The sequence below is a fragment of the Labeo rohita genome, chromosome 22, assembly GCF_022985175.1.
Source record: "Labeo rohita strain BAU-BD-2019 chromosome 22, IGBB_LRoh.1.0, whole genome shotgun sequence".
Lineage (NCBI taxonomy): Eukaryota > Metazoa > Chordata > Actinopteri > Cypriniformes > Cyprinidae > Labeo > Labeo rohita.
The window spans coordinates 64,074,340-64,090,102 of NC_066890.1; the positions used below are offsets into that span (position 1 = coordinate 64,074,340).

General features: G+C 36.9%; 1 protein-coding gene across 1 annotated transcript; it reads left to right on the plus strand.

Moving 5' to 3' along the window:
* Window positions 1-2,841: 2,841 nt before the first annotated feature.
* LOC127153172 (hepatocyte cell adhesion molecule-like) lies at window positions 2,842-10,548 on the plus strand. The gene is made up of 6 exons (XM_051094130.1): window positions 2,842-2,977; window positions 4,647-4,964; window positions 8,583-8,876; window positions 8,992-9,096; window positions 9,238-9,299; window positions 9,793-10,548. The coding sequence occupies exons 1-6, from the start codon at window positions 2,929-2,931 to the stop codon at window positions 9,838-9,840; spliced, it is 876 nt and encodes a 291-aa protein (XP_050950087.1). The 5' UTR covers window positions 2,842-2,928; the 3' UTR covers window positions 9,841-10,548.
* Window positions 10,549-15,763: the final 5,215 nt, after the last annotated feature.

Sequence of the window (15,763 nt, forward strand, 5' to 3'; positions counted from 1 at the left end):
AGTCAGCTAAAAGGTCAGGTGGTTTTTGAGTTTCGGTTGGTTTTACTTTTTTTTTTTTTTTTCTCCTCAGTGTGTTCCACAACATTGGCTCTAGTCCAGGGCTTGTCCTGAAGGGCCACTGTCCTGCAGAGTTTAGTCAAACCCTAATCAAACACATCTGCCTGTTCTAGACTAGTGATCTTGAAAACATTGATTATCAGGTTCAGATGTGTTTGAGTATGGTTTGAGCTAAACTCTGCAAGACAGTGGCCCTCCAGAACTGAAGTTACCAAGCCTTCTCTAGTTGGACACCGTCAGCTGTTTTTCGGGCCGATTCTGCATGTCAAATCAGCGTCGGAGCTTGTCAGCAAGAAACAGAATTCCAGTTGGCTATTCAGCTTGGCGAATGAGGAACTGTCGAAAGCAAACCAATTATGAGTAAAGAGGAAACACACAGACATTCGTTGTCATTCTATCCATTTTTTTCTTTCTAAATCCACAGGACAACCACCAAGGGCTGACAATGCCATCTGCAACATAGCATGGCATGACATGATCGAAAAAAGCTACACAAATCCATCAGTAATGTGCGTGGCAAGTGTAAACAATGGCACTGCTTGCTTTGTATGTTCACAGTCTAAGAATCACTACTAATGAGCTGATCATCTAAGTCAGGTGTGTTTAATTAAGCAGACATGAAAAACATGCAGTGTTGGGGGGCCTCCAGGATTGTGGTTGGTAACCACTGATCTATATCACCAACATGTGACCGTAATCGCTTGATATCTCTTGCAGAAAAAGAGTGTTGATCTCTTTTGCCGACCACCCTGTTGAAAAAACAGCATATGCTGGTTAGGTATGTTTTGAAGCATGGCTGCTGGTTTGAGCTGGTTTAAGCTGGTACTTAGCTGGTCATGTGCTGGTCCTACTAGCTACTGCTCAGGACCATCTTAGGACCAACACATGATAGGGTGACCAGACGTGCCACTTCCTGGGGACATGTTCAGCAAAGGATTTCTAAATAGCCTAAAACATAGGTCTTCAACCCTGCTCCTGGGAATCCACTTTCCTGCAGAGTTTTGCTCCAACCCTAATCAAACACACCTGAACCAACTAATCAAGGTCTTATGGATCATTTGAAAAGTCACAGGCCTGGTGTGCTGAAATAGGCTGGAAAGAAACTTTGCAGGACAGTGGGTCCCCAGGAAGACATATGGCCTAAAATAACCAGGTGTTACCTGTTTGCGCTGCGCTGATTGTACATTGTATGAAATTAAAGTACCGCAAGAGTGATTGGAAAACATGGAACCGTCTGCACTGCTCTTTAGCTCTTAAACATGCCTACCAGCATATGCTGTTTTTTTCACAAGGGAAGGTCTTCAGGATTAGTAGGGCCATAGGCAGATTTTTTCAGGGTTCGAACTAAACTCTGCAGGACATCGGCACTCCAGGACCGACATTGCCTATTCCTGTTTTAGACAATATAGAAATGCTGTGCTGAACATGTCCCTGGGAAGTGGTACATCAGGTCACCCTAGCACATGACCATCTTAAACCAGCTCATGACCAGCTAAGGACCAGCTTAAACCAGCTCAAACCAGCAGCCATGCTTCAAAACATATCTAACCAGCATATGCTTCTTTTTTCAACAGGGCATTTCTGAACTGACATATTTAATTGTTGTTTTTAATGTTGTTAATTTACCTGAAAATAGGCCTGTTCGAGGCCTGCTCTCCAGTTGCTCTGGTGGTACTTTGAATGCATATGCCCATCGGTTTGCACAGCACCGATGCAGCACCTTCTGTAGTGGATACTCCACCTAACGATGTCGTGGGTTCCCTTGTTCGAGACCAGTAAGGTTTCAGGGCTGGTTTGGAACCAGGATCTGGGCACAGGCCCAGGATTTTTATTTCTTTTTCTTTTTTTTTTGAGTGGAAATACATGTCCTAGTTCCCAGTAGGCTCCAGCTCTGGCACCAGCCCCGGTGGAAAAGCAGTATGTTTGAATGCCGCAAACAGACTACTGCCACCTGCTGATATGGGAGAGTTATGTTCTCCCACACAAGCACATACCATACATGCAGGTCGGCTGTAGTCTGTCAGATGTGTTCTAGTTTTTTGCGAAACAACCCAAGGTAAATGCCACAGGCTTTCTGCAGTGCTAGTTTTGGTGTCCCTAACCTAAAACAGAGAAGTACTTCTTATGAATACTGTTGTTTAAATGCTGTGACACACAAAGTCGACATCAAAGAACTAGCAGTGCCTGTTGCTGCTTTGTGTCAGCTGTCTCAGCCAAAAAGCTTTTGCTTGAACACATCATAAGGCCTATAGGTGACTGTCAACAAACATGTGGCTGCGTGTAAGGAAATAACAGTCTATATCAGCAGGCATCAAGAGTCAATATTTATCATTAAAACAGGAAACTGAAACTAGGATTACAGAGATACAAACTGTAACCAAAGCTGCACTTGCATATCATTATTTTTAGGGCTGTGATGTCGGGCCATAACTGAGCATCTGTTGGGTTGGTTTTTGTGGCGTGTTTTGACACGTCAGCTCTCATGTTCACGTTGGGCCCAACATAACGACCCTACAAATGCCTTAATGGATTTGAACACAATGTTTTATCAAAAAAAGCTTCAGTAGGAGGCAAGTCTGGTGTATTATTTAGCTGTCAATTTGTATATGCTATGTTTTTGACTGTTAATGCATTATTATTTTTTATTACACTGTAAATGTGTTTGTGGTTCAATAAAAGCAGGACAGGAAGAAGACCCTTCACCTACAGACTAAACACGCATGTACAAAAACATACATTCTTTGTCTCTCAAGAAAAGCGACCACAGCAGGTTTCAGTTTGACTCTGAAGATGAACTGAGAAGATGTTCAATTGTGAGATGGGACACATTATTAATGTTTTTAAAGACTTTTCACTTAACAACTGAAGAAAATGTTTCATGTGTTTGTTTTAATCTGTCTGTGCTGGTGGCAACTGATTGGTAAGTTATAAATATATGTACTTTTTGCTTAATGTCAGTAGCTTTCTTCACATTTCGTCACCTTCTATCTGACATTTTTGTAAAAATTGAGTTATTCACATATTCTTATTAGGTGACAACGTATTTACATTTGATGATGTTTCTTTTGTAAGCTGTATGCATTTTGGGCCTTTTTTAGAAAACAAAAATTGTTCTCTCTACAGACGTCTATGGAACAGAAAAACTTTGAAGCCCAATATCTCAAAAGTGCTCTGAATGCAGATAGAACCTTATAATTCTAAGGGGATGATATGTTAAGTCATGGAAAATAATGGACATTGTGAGTTTTCCATTATTTTACATCCAAATTTAATGTCAGGCCCAGTTGTAGAATTGCATGTCGGCGACGTTTCGAAAACCATTATCTTGCAATGATAAGATATGTACGCTGTTTACATGAGGTGTTGACATACAGACCCCATCTGAATATCTGATAATCAAAGAATTTAACCAAGGAAATGAGTTTACCCAGAGAACTAGGTCAAATGTTTCCATACACTTGATTTTTGATCTTGATATACATGCTGTTAACTAGATGATCGAAAGCTGCAAACATTCACTGATGCAACATCAAAAGCCCTGGGGTGTAAACTGTTGAACAGGATGATTGTCACAATGTGAGATAGCTGACATTATTAAGTAAAAATCATGTTCCATGAAGATGGAAAAAAAAAAAAAAAAAACCTTTTGATTAGTAATATGCATTGCTAAGAACTTCATTCAAACAACTTCAAAGGCGATTTTCTTCAATATTTAGATTTTTTTGTACCCACAGATTCCAGATTTTCTCGGGCAAGTATTGTCATATCCTAACAATCCATACATCAATGGAAAATTTACTTATACAGCTTGTCAACTGATGTATAAATCTCAAATTTCCAAAAATTGACCTTTATGACTGCTTTTGTGGTCCACTCACATATGAGCAATTTACCCCGACCATACTGTGGAAAAGTTTACAACCCCAACTCTAAATGCAGTATGTTGTAGGTGTAGGCTTAGCCAGATCTATATATCTATATCTATATCTATATCTATCTATCTATCTATATATATATATATAGATAGATAGATAGATTATATATATATATATATATATATATATATATATATATATATATATATATATATATATATATTATTTTATTATTATTATTATTATTATTGTTGTTGTTGTTGTTGTTGTTGTTGTTATTTTTCATCTAAACACATTTCTGACATAGGATTCTGGTATCCTGGTTTCCATAAAAATAAGAAAGTAGAAAATAAGAAAATAAGAAACAGCACAACAGTTTTTAAATGACAGTAATAAGAAATACTTTTTGAGCAAGTCAGTATAATAGACTGGAGTAATAATGTGGAATATTCAGCTTTTATCACAATATATTCACAAAGAAAACACCAAACAACAAACAACTATCAAAAACATCTGAAAACATCACAATAGGTATAAGCTAATTTTGTGTAAATGCAACAATATAGATTAATGTCATGTTCGTACATCACCTTTTATTTGCTTTTGTGTGTCTGTAGCTGTTCTGAATGTTTCTAAATTTACAATTACTAACAAATGACAGCTGATTTAAAGCTATGTAAACCATCAGAAGCCTAAAATCTGTTTGTTCATCAGGTGTGCTTGGCGAGTCAATGTCAGTGACGGAGGGAGACTCTGTTACTCTTCACACTGGTGTTACTCAAATACGTGTAGACGATGACATACTGTGGAACTTTGGAGCTGAAAAGTCTCAAATAGCTAAAATGAAGAAAAAGAAGCAAATCTTCAACACATCTGATGTTCCTGATGGCAGATTCAGAAACAGACTGAAGCTGGACAATCAAACTGGATCTCTGACCATCACTGACATCACAACTCAACATGCTGGAGTTTATCAACTAGAGATAGCTGGAGCAAAAAAATCATCAAAAACATTCAGCATTTTTGTCTATGGTGAGTAGAAATCATTTATCCTGCCCTTCACATATATTGTTTTATTGAAGGAATATTTAGTGCATAATGGCATAATGTTAATTAAGGATGGGCGGTCTGATGATTTTAGATCGTGATTGATCTTGAAGACATCCACAATCTACTTTTCAAGTGAACTGCAGAGACTGTGATCAGTCACGTCTTAATAAAAATGGTAGAACTACAGCAATGGCTGTGTTCTAGATTACTGTGACTGGCCAGATATAAATGTCACACGTCTCTATTACATGCCTTTCATAAGTGCTGATGTATTTGGAAACAGTTCAGCAATAATAGAGTGTTTTCATGTTATGTCATCAATCCAGAAGTCAGCCATTGTGGCGGCACTGAATGGAAACAAAGCCACTGAACCGAATGGAAATTGTGCATGGGTTTGGTGAAAAAAAAATGAAGCAACGGAAGTGATTAGCTATGCTGGTATAAGAAATAGAAGACAGAATTGTTATGTCATCAGTCTGTGATAGTTTGATTGTATAGATATTTACCACCTATTACAAGTCTTGACAATATGTACTGCCCTATTGCCCGGTGCAACTCGTACATTCACTGCTCTGTATTCATGTCCAAAAAGGCATTTGTGTGGAAAAATTGCATTAGAATTATATGTGACCCTGGAACACAAAACCAATCTTAAGTAGCACAGGTTTATTTGCAGCAATAGCCAAAAATACATTGTATGGGTCAAATTATTGATTTTCCTTTTATGCCAAAAATAATTAGGATATTAAGTCAAGATCATGTTCCATGAAGACATTTTAGAAATTTCCTATCGGAAATATATAAAAATGTAGTTAGTAATTAGTAATAAGCATTGTTAAGAACTTCATTTGGACAAATTTAAAGGTGATTTCTCTCTCTCTCTCTCTCTCCTCTCTCTCTCTCTCTCTCTCTCTCTCTCTATATATATATATATATATGTATAATATAGTATACATACAGGTGCTGGTCATATAATTAGAATATCTTCAAAAAGTTGATTTATTTCACTAATTCCATTCAAGAAGTGAATCTTGTATAATGTATACATTCATTCCACACAGACTGATATATTTCAAGTGTTTATTTCTTTTAATTTTGATGATTATAACTGACAACTAATGAAAACCCCAAATTCAGTATCTCAGAAAATTAGAATATTACTTAAGGCCAATACAAAGAAAGGATTTTTAGAAATCTTGGCCAACTGAAAAGTATGAACATGAGAAGTATGAGCATGTACAGAACTCAATACTTAGTTGGGGCTCCTATTGCCTGAATTACTGCAGCAATGCGGCGTGGCATGGAGTCGATCAGTCTGTGGCACTGCTCAAGTGTTATGAGAACCCAGGTTGCTCTGATAGTGGCCTTCAGTTCTTCTGCATTGTTGGGTCTGGCATAATCGCATCTTCCTCTTCACAATACCACATAGATTTTCTATGGGGTTAAGGTCAGACGAGTTTGCAGGCCAATTAAGAACAGGGATACCATGGTCCTTAAACCAGGTACTGGTAGTTTTGGCACTGTGTGCAGGTGCCAAGTCCTGTTGGAAAATGAAATCTGCAGCTCCATAAAGTTGGTCAGCAGCAGGAAGCATGAAGTGCTCTAAAACGTCCTGGTATACAGCTGCGTTGACCTTGGACCTCAGAAAACACAGTGGACCAACACCAGCAGATGACATGGCACCCCAAACCATCACTGACTGTGGAAACTTTACCCTGGACCTCAAGCAACGTGGATTATGTGCCTCTCCTCTCTTCCTCCAGACTCTGGGACCCTGATTTCCAAAGGAAATGCAAAATTTACTTTCATCAGAGAACATAACTTTGGACCACTCAGCAGCAGTCCAGTCCTTTTTGTCTTTAGCCCAGGCGAGACGCTTCTGACGCTGTCTGTTGTCCAAGAGTGGCTTGACACAAGCAATGCGACAGCTGAAACCCATGTCTTGCATACGTCTGTGCGTAGTGGTTCTTGAAGCACTGACTCCAGCTGCAGTCCACTCTTTGTGAATCTCCCCCACATTTTTGAATGGGTTTTGTTTCACAATTCTTTCCAGGGTGCGGTTATCCTTATTGCTTGTACACTTTTTTCTACCACATCTTTTCCTTCCCTTCGCCTCTCTATTAATGTGCTTGGACACAGAGCTCTGTGAACAGCCAGCCTCTCAGTGGTCGTCTTTTGGACAACTGTCAGATCAGCAGTCTTCCCCATGATTGTGTAGCCTACAGGACTGAGAGACCATTTAAAGGGCTTTGCAGGTGTTTTGAGTTCATTAGCTGATTAGAGTGTGGCACCAGGTGTCTTCAATACTGAACCTTTTCACAATATTCTAATTTTCTGAGATACTGAATTTGGGGTTTTCATTAGTTGTCAGTTATAATCATTAAAATTAAAAGAAATAAACACACTTCCACAGTCTGTGTGGAATGAATGTATACATTATACAAGTTTCACTTCTTGAATGGAATTAGTGAAATAAATCAACTTTTTGAAGATATTCTAATTATATGACCAACACCTCTATATAATATATTTATATATAATGTATTTCTCAATATATTATAATTCCAGATTTCAAATAGTTGTATCTCTGACAAGTATTGTCCTATCCTAACAAACAATATCAATGGAAAACTTTTTTTATTCAGCTTTCAGAAGATGTATAAATCTCAGTTTCAGAGGAGTTTATATGAATGTATCTTTGAGGGGAACTGTCTGTTTTTAGAAAAGTTAACATGGTGTTTTCTTTTCATCCAGCATCTGTATAATGCATTATAAAGCAGTGCTAATAAGCATAGCACAGCTTTGTGTATAGCAGTACACTGTAAAAAAACAATTTGTTGAATCAACTTAAAATAATTTGTAACCTGGCTGCCTTAAAATTTAAAGTTCAGTCAACTCAAAAAAAAGTTTATTCAACTTGAAATGTTAAATTATACTAAGTGACAGCTTAGATATTTTGAGTTGAATCAACATAAAATTTAAGGCAGCTGGGTTACTTACCCATCTGTTAAGTTTAGCAAACACAAATATATAAGTTGCTACTTAGTACAACTTAACATTTTAAGTTGACTAAACTTATTTTAGTTGACTGAACTTAAAATTTTAAGGCAGCAGGGTAACAAATTATTTTAAGCTGAATCAACAAATTGTGTTTTTTATTTTTTACAGTCTACCCGAGGAAACACTATCACTGCTTAGCGTTGAGCCCTGTATTAACTTTAGTTTGTCAAAACATTGTGTCCTTTCCTGCTTATTAAGTCCTTCTTAATATGATTTAGCAGCTTCCACACATAGAATAACGTCTTTAGTAGTACATTAACCAATCCATGTTGCTGTTTACATGCAAGTATTACCACAATGGCCACACATCCGTTAACCAAAACGTGACTTAGGTGCAAACCCTTTATAGTGCAATGAATCAAAACTTTTTTTTAGTTTCGATTTGAATAAAATGGTCATTATGGCTTATGCCGTTACGCTTTTGCCACTCCCAAATCACCTCCAAATACTGTAACGTGACTAAGCTCCTGTCCCTTTAATCGTGACTTTTAACCTAGCGGGATTTATCAATATGTTTCTTTTTTATCTCATGTCTTCCAGCTCATCTGTCTGTTCCTGTCATCAGCAGTAACTCTTCGAACTGTTCTTCATCATCATCACAGCAGAATTGTTCACTGGTGTGTTCAGTGGTGAATGTGAGTGATGTGACTCTCTCCTGGTACAAAGGAAACAGTTTATTGTCCAGCATCAGTGTGTCTGATCTCAGCATCAGTCTCTCTCTACCTCTGGAGGTGGAATATCAGGATGAAAATGCCTATAGTTGTGTACTCAACAATCCCATTAGCAAACAGACTCAACATCTGGATGTCAACAAACTGTGTCACACATGTTTAGGTATGGCAGCACTCATATTGATGTTTATTCACCAAGCTAAACTCTGTATTTTGTTGTAGATCAGACTGATTCAATCACTTACATTAATGACTGTCTCTCTTTTACTTTGCTTCAGATCCTCCAGACTCTGTATCTCTGATAGTCCTCATCTCTGCTGCTGCTGCTGCTGGATCTCTGTTGATTGCAGCCATAATTGTGATCATCTGCATCTGCAGGAAATGTAAACAAAAAAAGCTGAGGGGATTAAACAACTATTGCATATTTGTATAAGGCAAAAAAAGTTCAATATAAGATTAGAATATAAGAAAGAAAACTTTGTTGTTTTATGTAACATGTATGTGTTATGTCATTGTTAATGCAGTAAAGGCAAGGGAAAAAGGCAGGACTCAGATAACACCGTGTAAATCATCATCACGAAAAAAGGTAAGATGTTATAAGAAGATGTTACACTTATGTCAGTCTGACTTGTGCTCAATTTACTCACCATACTGTTACTGTATTGAGAACCATTGAGCTACATTAGCTACAAGTAGCTAATTGTCAGCAAGGAAGCGATCAGACATTATTAATTCACATAAGCTGATGAATTCTGCTGATATAAGGAACAGTGACAATTGACATTGCAACAAGTGATCAGCCTTATGCAAATGATCACGATACTCATGGGGGTGCAGTCACTCCTCCGACTGATTTCCGTGGAAGGAACGCCTACTAGAAAATATACAGGGTATCCTCCAGATAAAATGTATATATCAAGTATAGATGACAGCGATTAATAAACAATACATAGGCTGCAATTAGTTAAAGCCTTCATTTTCAAATGAGTGAATCTGAACCAAAATTTATAAAATATCATAATTTTTTAAATGTTTTTTTTTTAAACTGTTGCTTGATTGACTGTATATTTTTCTTGCAGAAATCAAAGCAGGAGCATGTGTATGGAAATTTAACCTCAAAACGATGACCAAATACCGAATCTACTGGAATAAAATAAATGTTAGAGCTCTGCAGGCCCTGACTAACACCTCTTTAGTTTCCATTCGTTTTCTGCCAGGATGTTTTTCTTCCGACTCTGGTTTGTTCTTGCTTTTTTGATTTTTATCTTTTCTTTTCTTTTCTTTTTCCTTTTTTTTTTCTTTTGTACATGCACTCTAATTGTTATGTCTTGAAATATTGCTGCTATGTGTATGAGTTTAATTTAGTGCTTCACAAATAGCATAGCATTCAGAAACTCATCTTAATGTTTTATTTTCTAGCTTTTCTAACTTGCATGGAACTTTAGCCTATTAAATACTGACCCCCAGCTCTCACTGTTTTCTGTCACTTAGTCTACTCCTTTTTAAATAAATAAAAATAAACGTCAATTGCATGGTGGTATGTAACACACACACAATAAGCTCTGCTGGATATTTTGGCAAATTCAGCACAATCACATCACCGCTCTCTGGTGTCGAAAGCAGAAAATCACATCTCTCTAGCGCTACTTTTACCTGACACAGTACGCTACAAATAGATGCTTCATGCAGATTTGAAACCTTTGTGAATCATCTCCAGTGATGCAGAGCGCCCAATCAGACTGTCAAAGTCACGTGATTTCAGTAAACAACGTTTCGTCATAACTCTTTCAAAATTTTAGTGGTTCGCCACTAGGGGGCGATCATCTCTGAGAACTCACGAGCCAGTGTGTGTATATATATGTATGTATGTATGTATGTATGTATGTATGTATACTTTTTACCTGATCTCGGATCAGTTTTATACAGTTCTAGACATCAAATGGCGCATTTGTGTAATAAAAATTAAGTGTTTGGCATGCTGCAGTAAACTGAGAAATGTGTAATAAAATAACATGTACAATAATGGCATATTAGATTATCTGTTAATTGCATTTCAAATGTTATTAAATTATTATTATTATTATTATTACTGATTGTAAGATAATCAATTTTACAAATATCTTTGACTCATAGTTACACCTCTGTGCTGTCAGCGATTCCATTCACTTTGTCTAGTGGCGCCATCTGGTGGGTTTTGAATAATAGCAGCTTACAACATTTCTCAAAGGAAAATACATTGAATTACTAAATTATAGAAGTCAAATGGATAATATTGTGATTTTTTTTTTTAATCACGATTCTATAGATAGATAGATAGATAGATAGATAGATAGATAGATATTACACTTTCCATTAGGGATGTGTCCGAATCCAATCATACAGTGTTCAGAAGGGAAACATGTACTACAAGACCCGTAAATACGACATGTGAGGGATATGCATATTTCATTATATCGTTGGATAACTGTACTGTATATAAATTGCAGGCATCAGGGAGGCGTTATTAATATCGGGGCATTTAAACCGCTTTTATTAATTGCACGCTTGCGTTTCACTTTTGAGATTCGCAATCACACGGAGCGGCAGTAAGGCCTACGTACCACACATTGTGTCTTCTTTAGTGATATAGAGAAGGGTCTGGCTGCAGACATCTGCACCTGCGCTCTCAGACAACCGCACTTCCGGAAGTGACGTCACCTGCAGTCGATTTTATTTTTACGTTATTTTAGTTTTTTTTTTTTTTTTTTTTTTTTTTTTTTTTTTTTTTATTGAATCGCTCAACATTTTAGCCAAGTGGTGAAAACAAGAAAAAAGGAAATAAATTACAATGTCACTCGCAATCGCCACCTGCACTCTCAGTTACCTGCACGTCACTTGCAATCCACACAAATAGTGCATGTTGCCAATGGAGACAAGACGCTGTGGTCGTTAAACGATTAAAACTAATTTAATAGCATAACGTACAGGGTCCTGCACGTCATCTGTAGGAGATAAAAACAAGACTTGCAAATCCGTGGCCACAGAACAGCAAAAAATGAATGCAATGCGGAAGTCTCTCATTAAGTTTTTTCCTCCCGTAGAAAACCATTAACACTTGATATGGCTTAATGTATTAGGATACATTAAATGCCATTAAACGATCAAATTTGTAATATAGTTTATTAATTTAATGTACTTCTATCAAGCATATGGCCATGAATGCGCAAACTTTCACTTTCATACTTGCCCGCTTAATGTGGCAGAACGGACTAAGATGATAAAGACCAAATTCAATATAAACTTACTGTTGTCAAACGATGTACCAGCAGATATGGGCTCACCTGCTTGTGTGTAGTTGTTTTAATAATGAATAGGAGCATATTGAGTTTAGTCTTTATCATCTTAATCCGTTATGCCACATTATGCCACGTTTTGCGAAGGAAAACACTATATAGCCTACATATACATAATAAACTGTATATCGAATGTGATCTTTTAATTGCAGCTTAATACATTAAGCCATATTAAGTGTTAATCTACGGGAGGAAAAAGCTTAACGAGAGACTTCATATTCTCTCGTTCATATTCTGCTTCATATTCATATTCGTTTATATTCTGCTGTTCTGTGGCCACTGATTTGTGGGTCTTGTTTTTATCTCCTACAGATGACTTGCAGGACCCTGTATGTTATGCTATTAAATGAGTTTTAATCGTTTAACGACCACAGCGTCTTGTCTCCACTGGCAACATGCACTATTTGTGTGGATTGCAAGTGATGTCGCAGATAGCAGAGAGTGCAGGTGGCGATTGTGAGTGACATTGTAATTTAGTTTCTTTTTTCTTGTCTTCACCACCTGGCTACTGTTGTAAAATGTTGAGAGATTCAATTAAAAAAATAAATAAATAAATAACTACAATAAAGTAAAAATAAAATCTGAGAGTGCAGGTGCAGATGTCTGCAGCCAGGCCCAGTTGGAGTGTTCTGTTGAGTTCAATGATTACACACAATTCAAATACAACAATGACTTTCCTGCACACTGAACACTCATGAGATCAATAACACTAACAAAAAAGTCTTATTAGTAATTAATTTACAACTCAATGTCTATTACAGTTTACAACATAAATTAAATTACAGATGGCTAATTCAGCAAATAAAATTTGACAGTCACACTTCTGAAGGTGTACAACATGTACTACAGTTTACTGTATGTAACCGTAGGATTCTTTAGTCTGCGTTGTGTTGAAATTTTATGAAGAACGACAGGAGAACGCCGGATTGGGTCTGGACAGAGAATGTATTTTTATATAAACAGGTCGTCACGACAGCTTCAGCTCACACATCAGTAACACTGTTCTGTTCGGGAGAGAGACAGAAAAAGAAAAAAAGAACAGGAAACAAGGCCTTAAGTCCATATGCCTGCACATAAACTTATACAAAGGAGCGTAAAACACAAAAATATGGTTTATCAATGCGTTACCTGCATAGAGAATGTATTTTTATATAAACATGTCGTCAGGGGACCATCACCTCCTTACAGACCCTTTTTAATGTATTTTAACAAACACTGGTTTAAACAATTTTAGAACAGCATTAAATGCTTGTGAACAGAAAAATCTAGTGAAACAAAACCATTTTAACCTTGTACATGTACATATAGAATAGTGAAATTTCCATCATCTAATGTACTGGTACTGTACTATAATTATATTGTATGTGTAAGTATAATACCCATGTAAATGATTCGTTCATTTCTCTCCTCTCTCCGTTGTCGGATACAGAGATTCTGATTGTCATCAGATTTGCTACTTAATGTTTAACTTACTTATTGTTAAACTTTTTGAGATATGTGTCTTTGTTTTTAGCACTGAATGAATGGTTTGGGACTATAAGCCATCTAACATCAGTTACATTGTGTTAACAATCGAGAAAACTGCAATACGACCAGATGATCGGTGTCTTCTTATTGATTTCATGCTTTTATTGTTTCGTTGGATACGGCAAAGAGGCCTATGTCCATGATGAAAATGGTGCGAGCGGTCAGAGAATCGGATCACCAAACAATTACGCGATGAATCTCAGACATATCCAGACAGGATTAGATGTTTCAGAGGACTTCAGAGTTAGCCGAGAAGCAGCAATTATCAGATCCATGAACAAATGTAAAACAATTTGTTAGTTAACTGGGCCGCGCTTTGTGTTTTTGACTCAAAACGAACCGGTTCATAAGAGTCATTTGTTAATGAAGTCGAATACACTGGGCAGGCATCGTGCACAGTTTATTGAAAGACGTGTTTTTTGCCAATATTTTGCCTGACGCTGTCATCGCTCCGGCTGAAAAGTAGCGCATGAAACACTGCTTACATTTATATTTTATTCTGTGATAATTCTGGGGTGGCAGGTGGGGTGGCACAGCTTTTTCTTTCTTGCCACCCTGTGTCACCCCGCTAGATCCGCCCCTGCTTTGAAGGCATCAAAGAACTCAGAGTGACCTAATGACCTGTTACTCTGCTCATCAAGGATCACGTAGACTTTCATTGCTTTCTCAGGTTGACCTTTGGGGTAGACTTTTGCCAAACTGATCTTTGAACATGACTTGTTACTAAAGTCGCCTCTGTTAACCTCAGTGTAGTGAGCTTCTACTTCTGTTGGTGGTGTGGAAGCCTCCTCCCTGCCATGCTGTAGTAAGGTGACTGCTTCTTGAGCTCTTGGAGCTTGGCCTGGGTGCAGTGCAGAAATATGCTTCTCACTTCCACACTCCTTACATTTAGTCGCAAATCTGCAGTTCTTAGCTGTGTGCGTCGTGGGTAAGCAACACTTGAAACAGTTTTTTCTTTTCTTTAAAAATGCAAAGTGTTCATCCAAAGGCTTCTCACGGAAGGAATGACATTTTCCTAAGCAAGTGAGGTTGTTTGTGAATGGGACAAAGTCTCTCAGCATATTCAGTTTTTCTTTCATCTTTATCTGTGTCAACAATGAACGAAAACATTCAAATCATGCAGGATGTTAAGATTTTTTGAAGCCTTAATATATTCTGCAGTAGTAATTGTCTGAAAATTAGGCTTCCTTAATCAAAACTCTGTAAGTCATACTACGTGTGAAAGTTTCACTGCCTCTAACAATCATTTTAAAGATTAATTAAAAACCACTGCATGGATTTTTATCATTATAGGGTAGATTTGTACATACACTGCCAACACACATTAATGTTCAAACAACATGTAAAAGTGAAGTTAGCATCTGATGACCACTTTAAATACATAAGTCAATAGAAATTGTTATTTATAAAAGTAACATTTTTTTTTTTAAACCATTCAATTCTTTATTTGCCAGATCTTCTGTGCTAACATTTTTTGCTCAGACTTAGTGTAATGGCTGATTTTAAGTCAAAATGTGCACCCTGTCAAGTCAAAAAACAAAACAGGATGGACACATTTAGTGTACATAGTGATAGTGAAAGCAATTGATATTCAAGGTGAAGTAGTAATGTATTTAAAGTTTTTTTTTTTTAGCTTTAAATATAAAATTTTACATATTCATAAATAAAAATATTTAAAAATAATATCCACTTTTTCAAATCGTGCCATTTTCATATGCCTGTCATTGCGTCACACCCACAGAGGTTGCTCCCACGCTAGTTGATTGACATTAGCATCTTGCATAGGATAGTAACAGTCCAACCTCCATGTTTTGATGCCGGAACAGGGATGTAAGTTAGACAAGAATTGAGAAATTAAGAAAACTATTACTAATATACCAGAAAAGGTGAAAATCAATCAATCATATTAAGTGTTGTATTCATCATCAATTTAGAAGGCACGCTGAAAAAAAAAATTGTGATATCTGGTGATTTGTGATGGCTTCATTTCTGAAAATGTTTATGGCCCTAAACTGTACAATTGTACCAAGTTTCATGCTTTTATGAAAAACTGAACATATCACCTCAAATTTTCCATATATCACCTGGAGTACTCTGTTTTGCAGCAGGCTTAAAGTGAGTATGTACATTAACAACTGCTTTGAACAAATTTTATTGAAAAATATATGCTTCTGGATATCTGTGTTGTGGC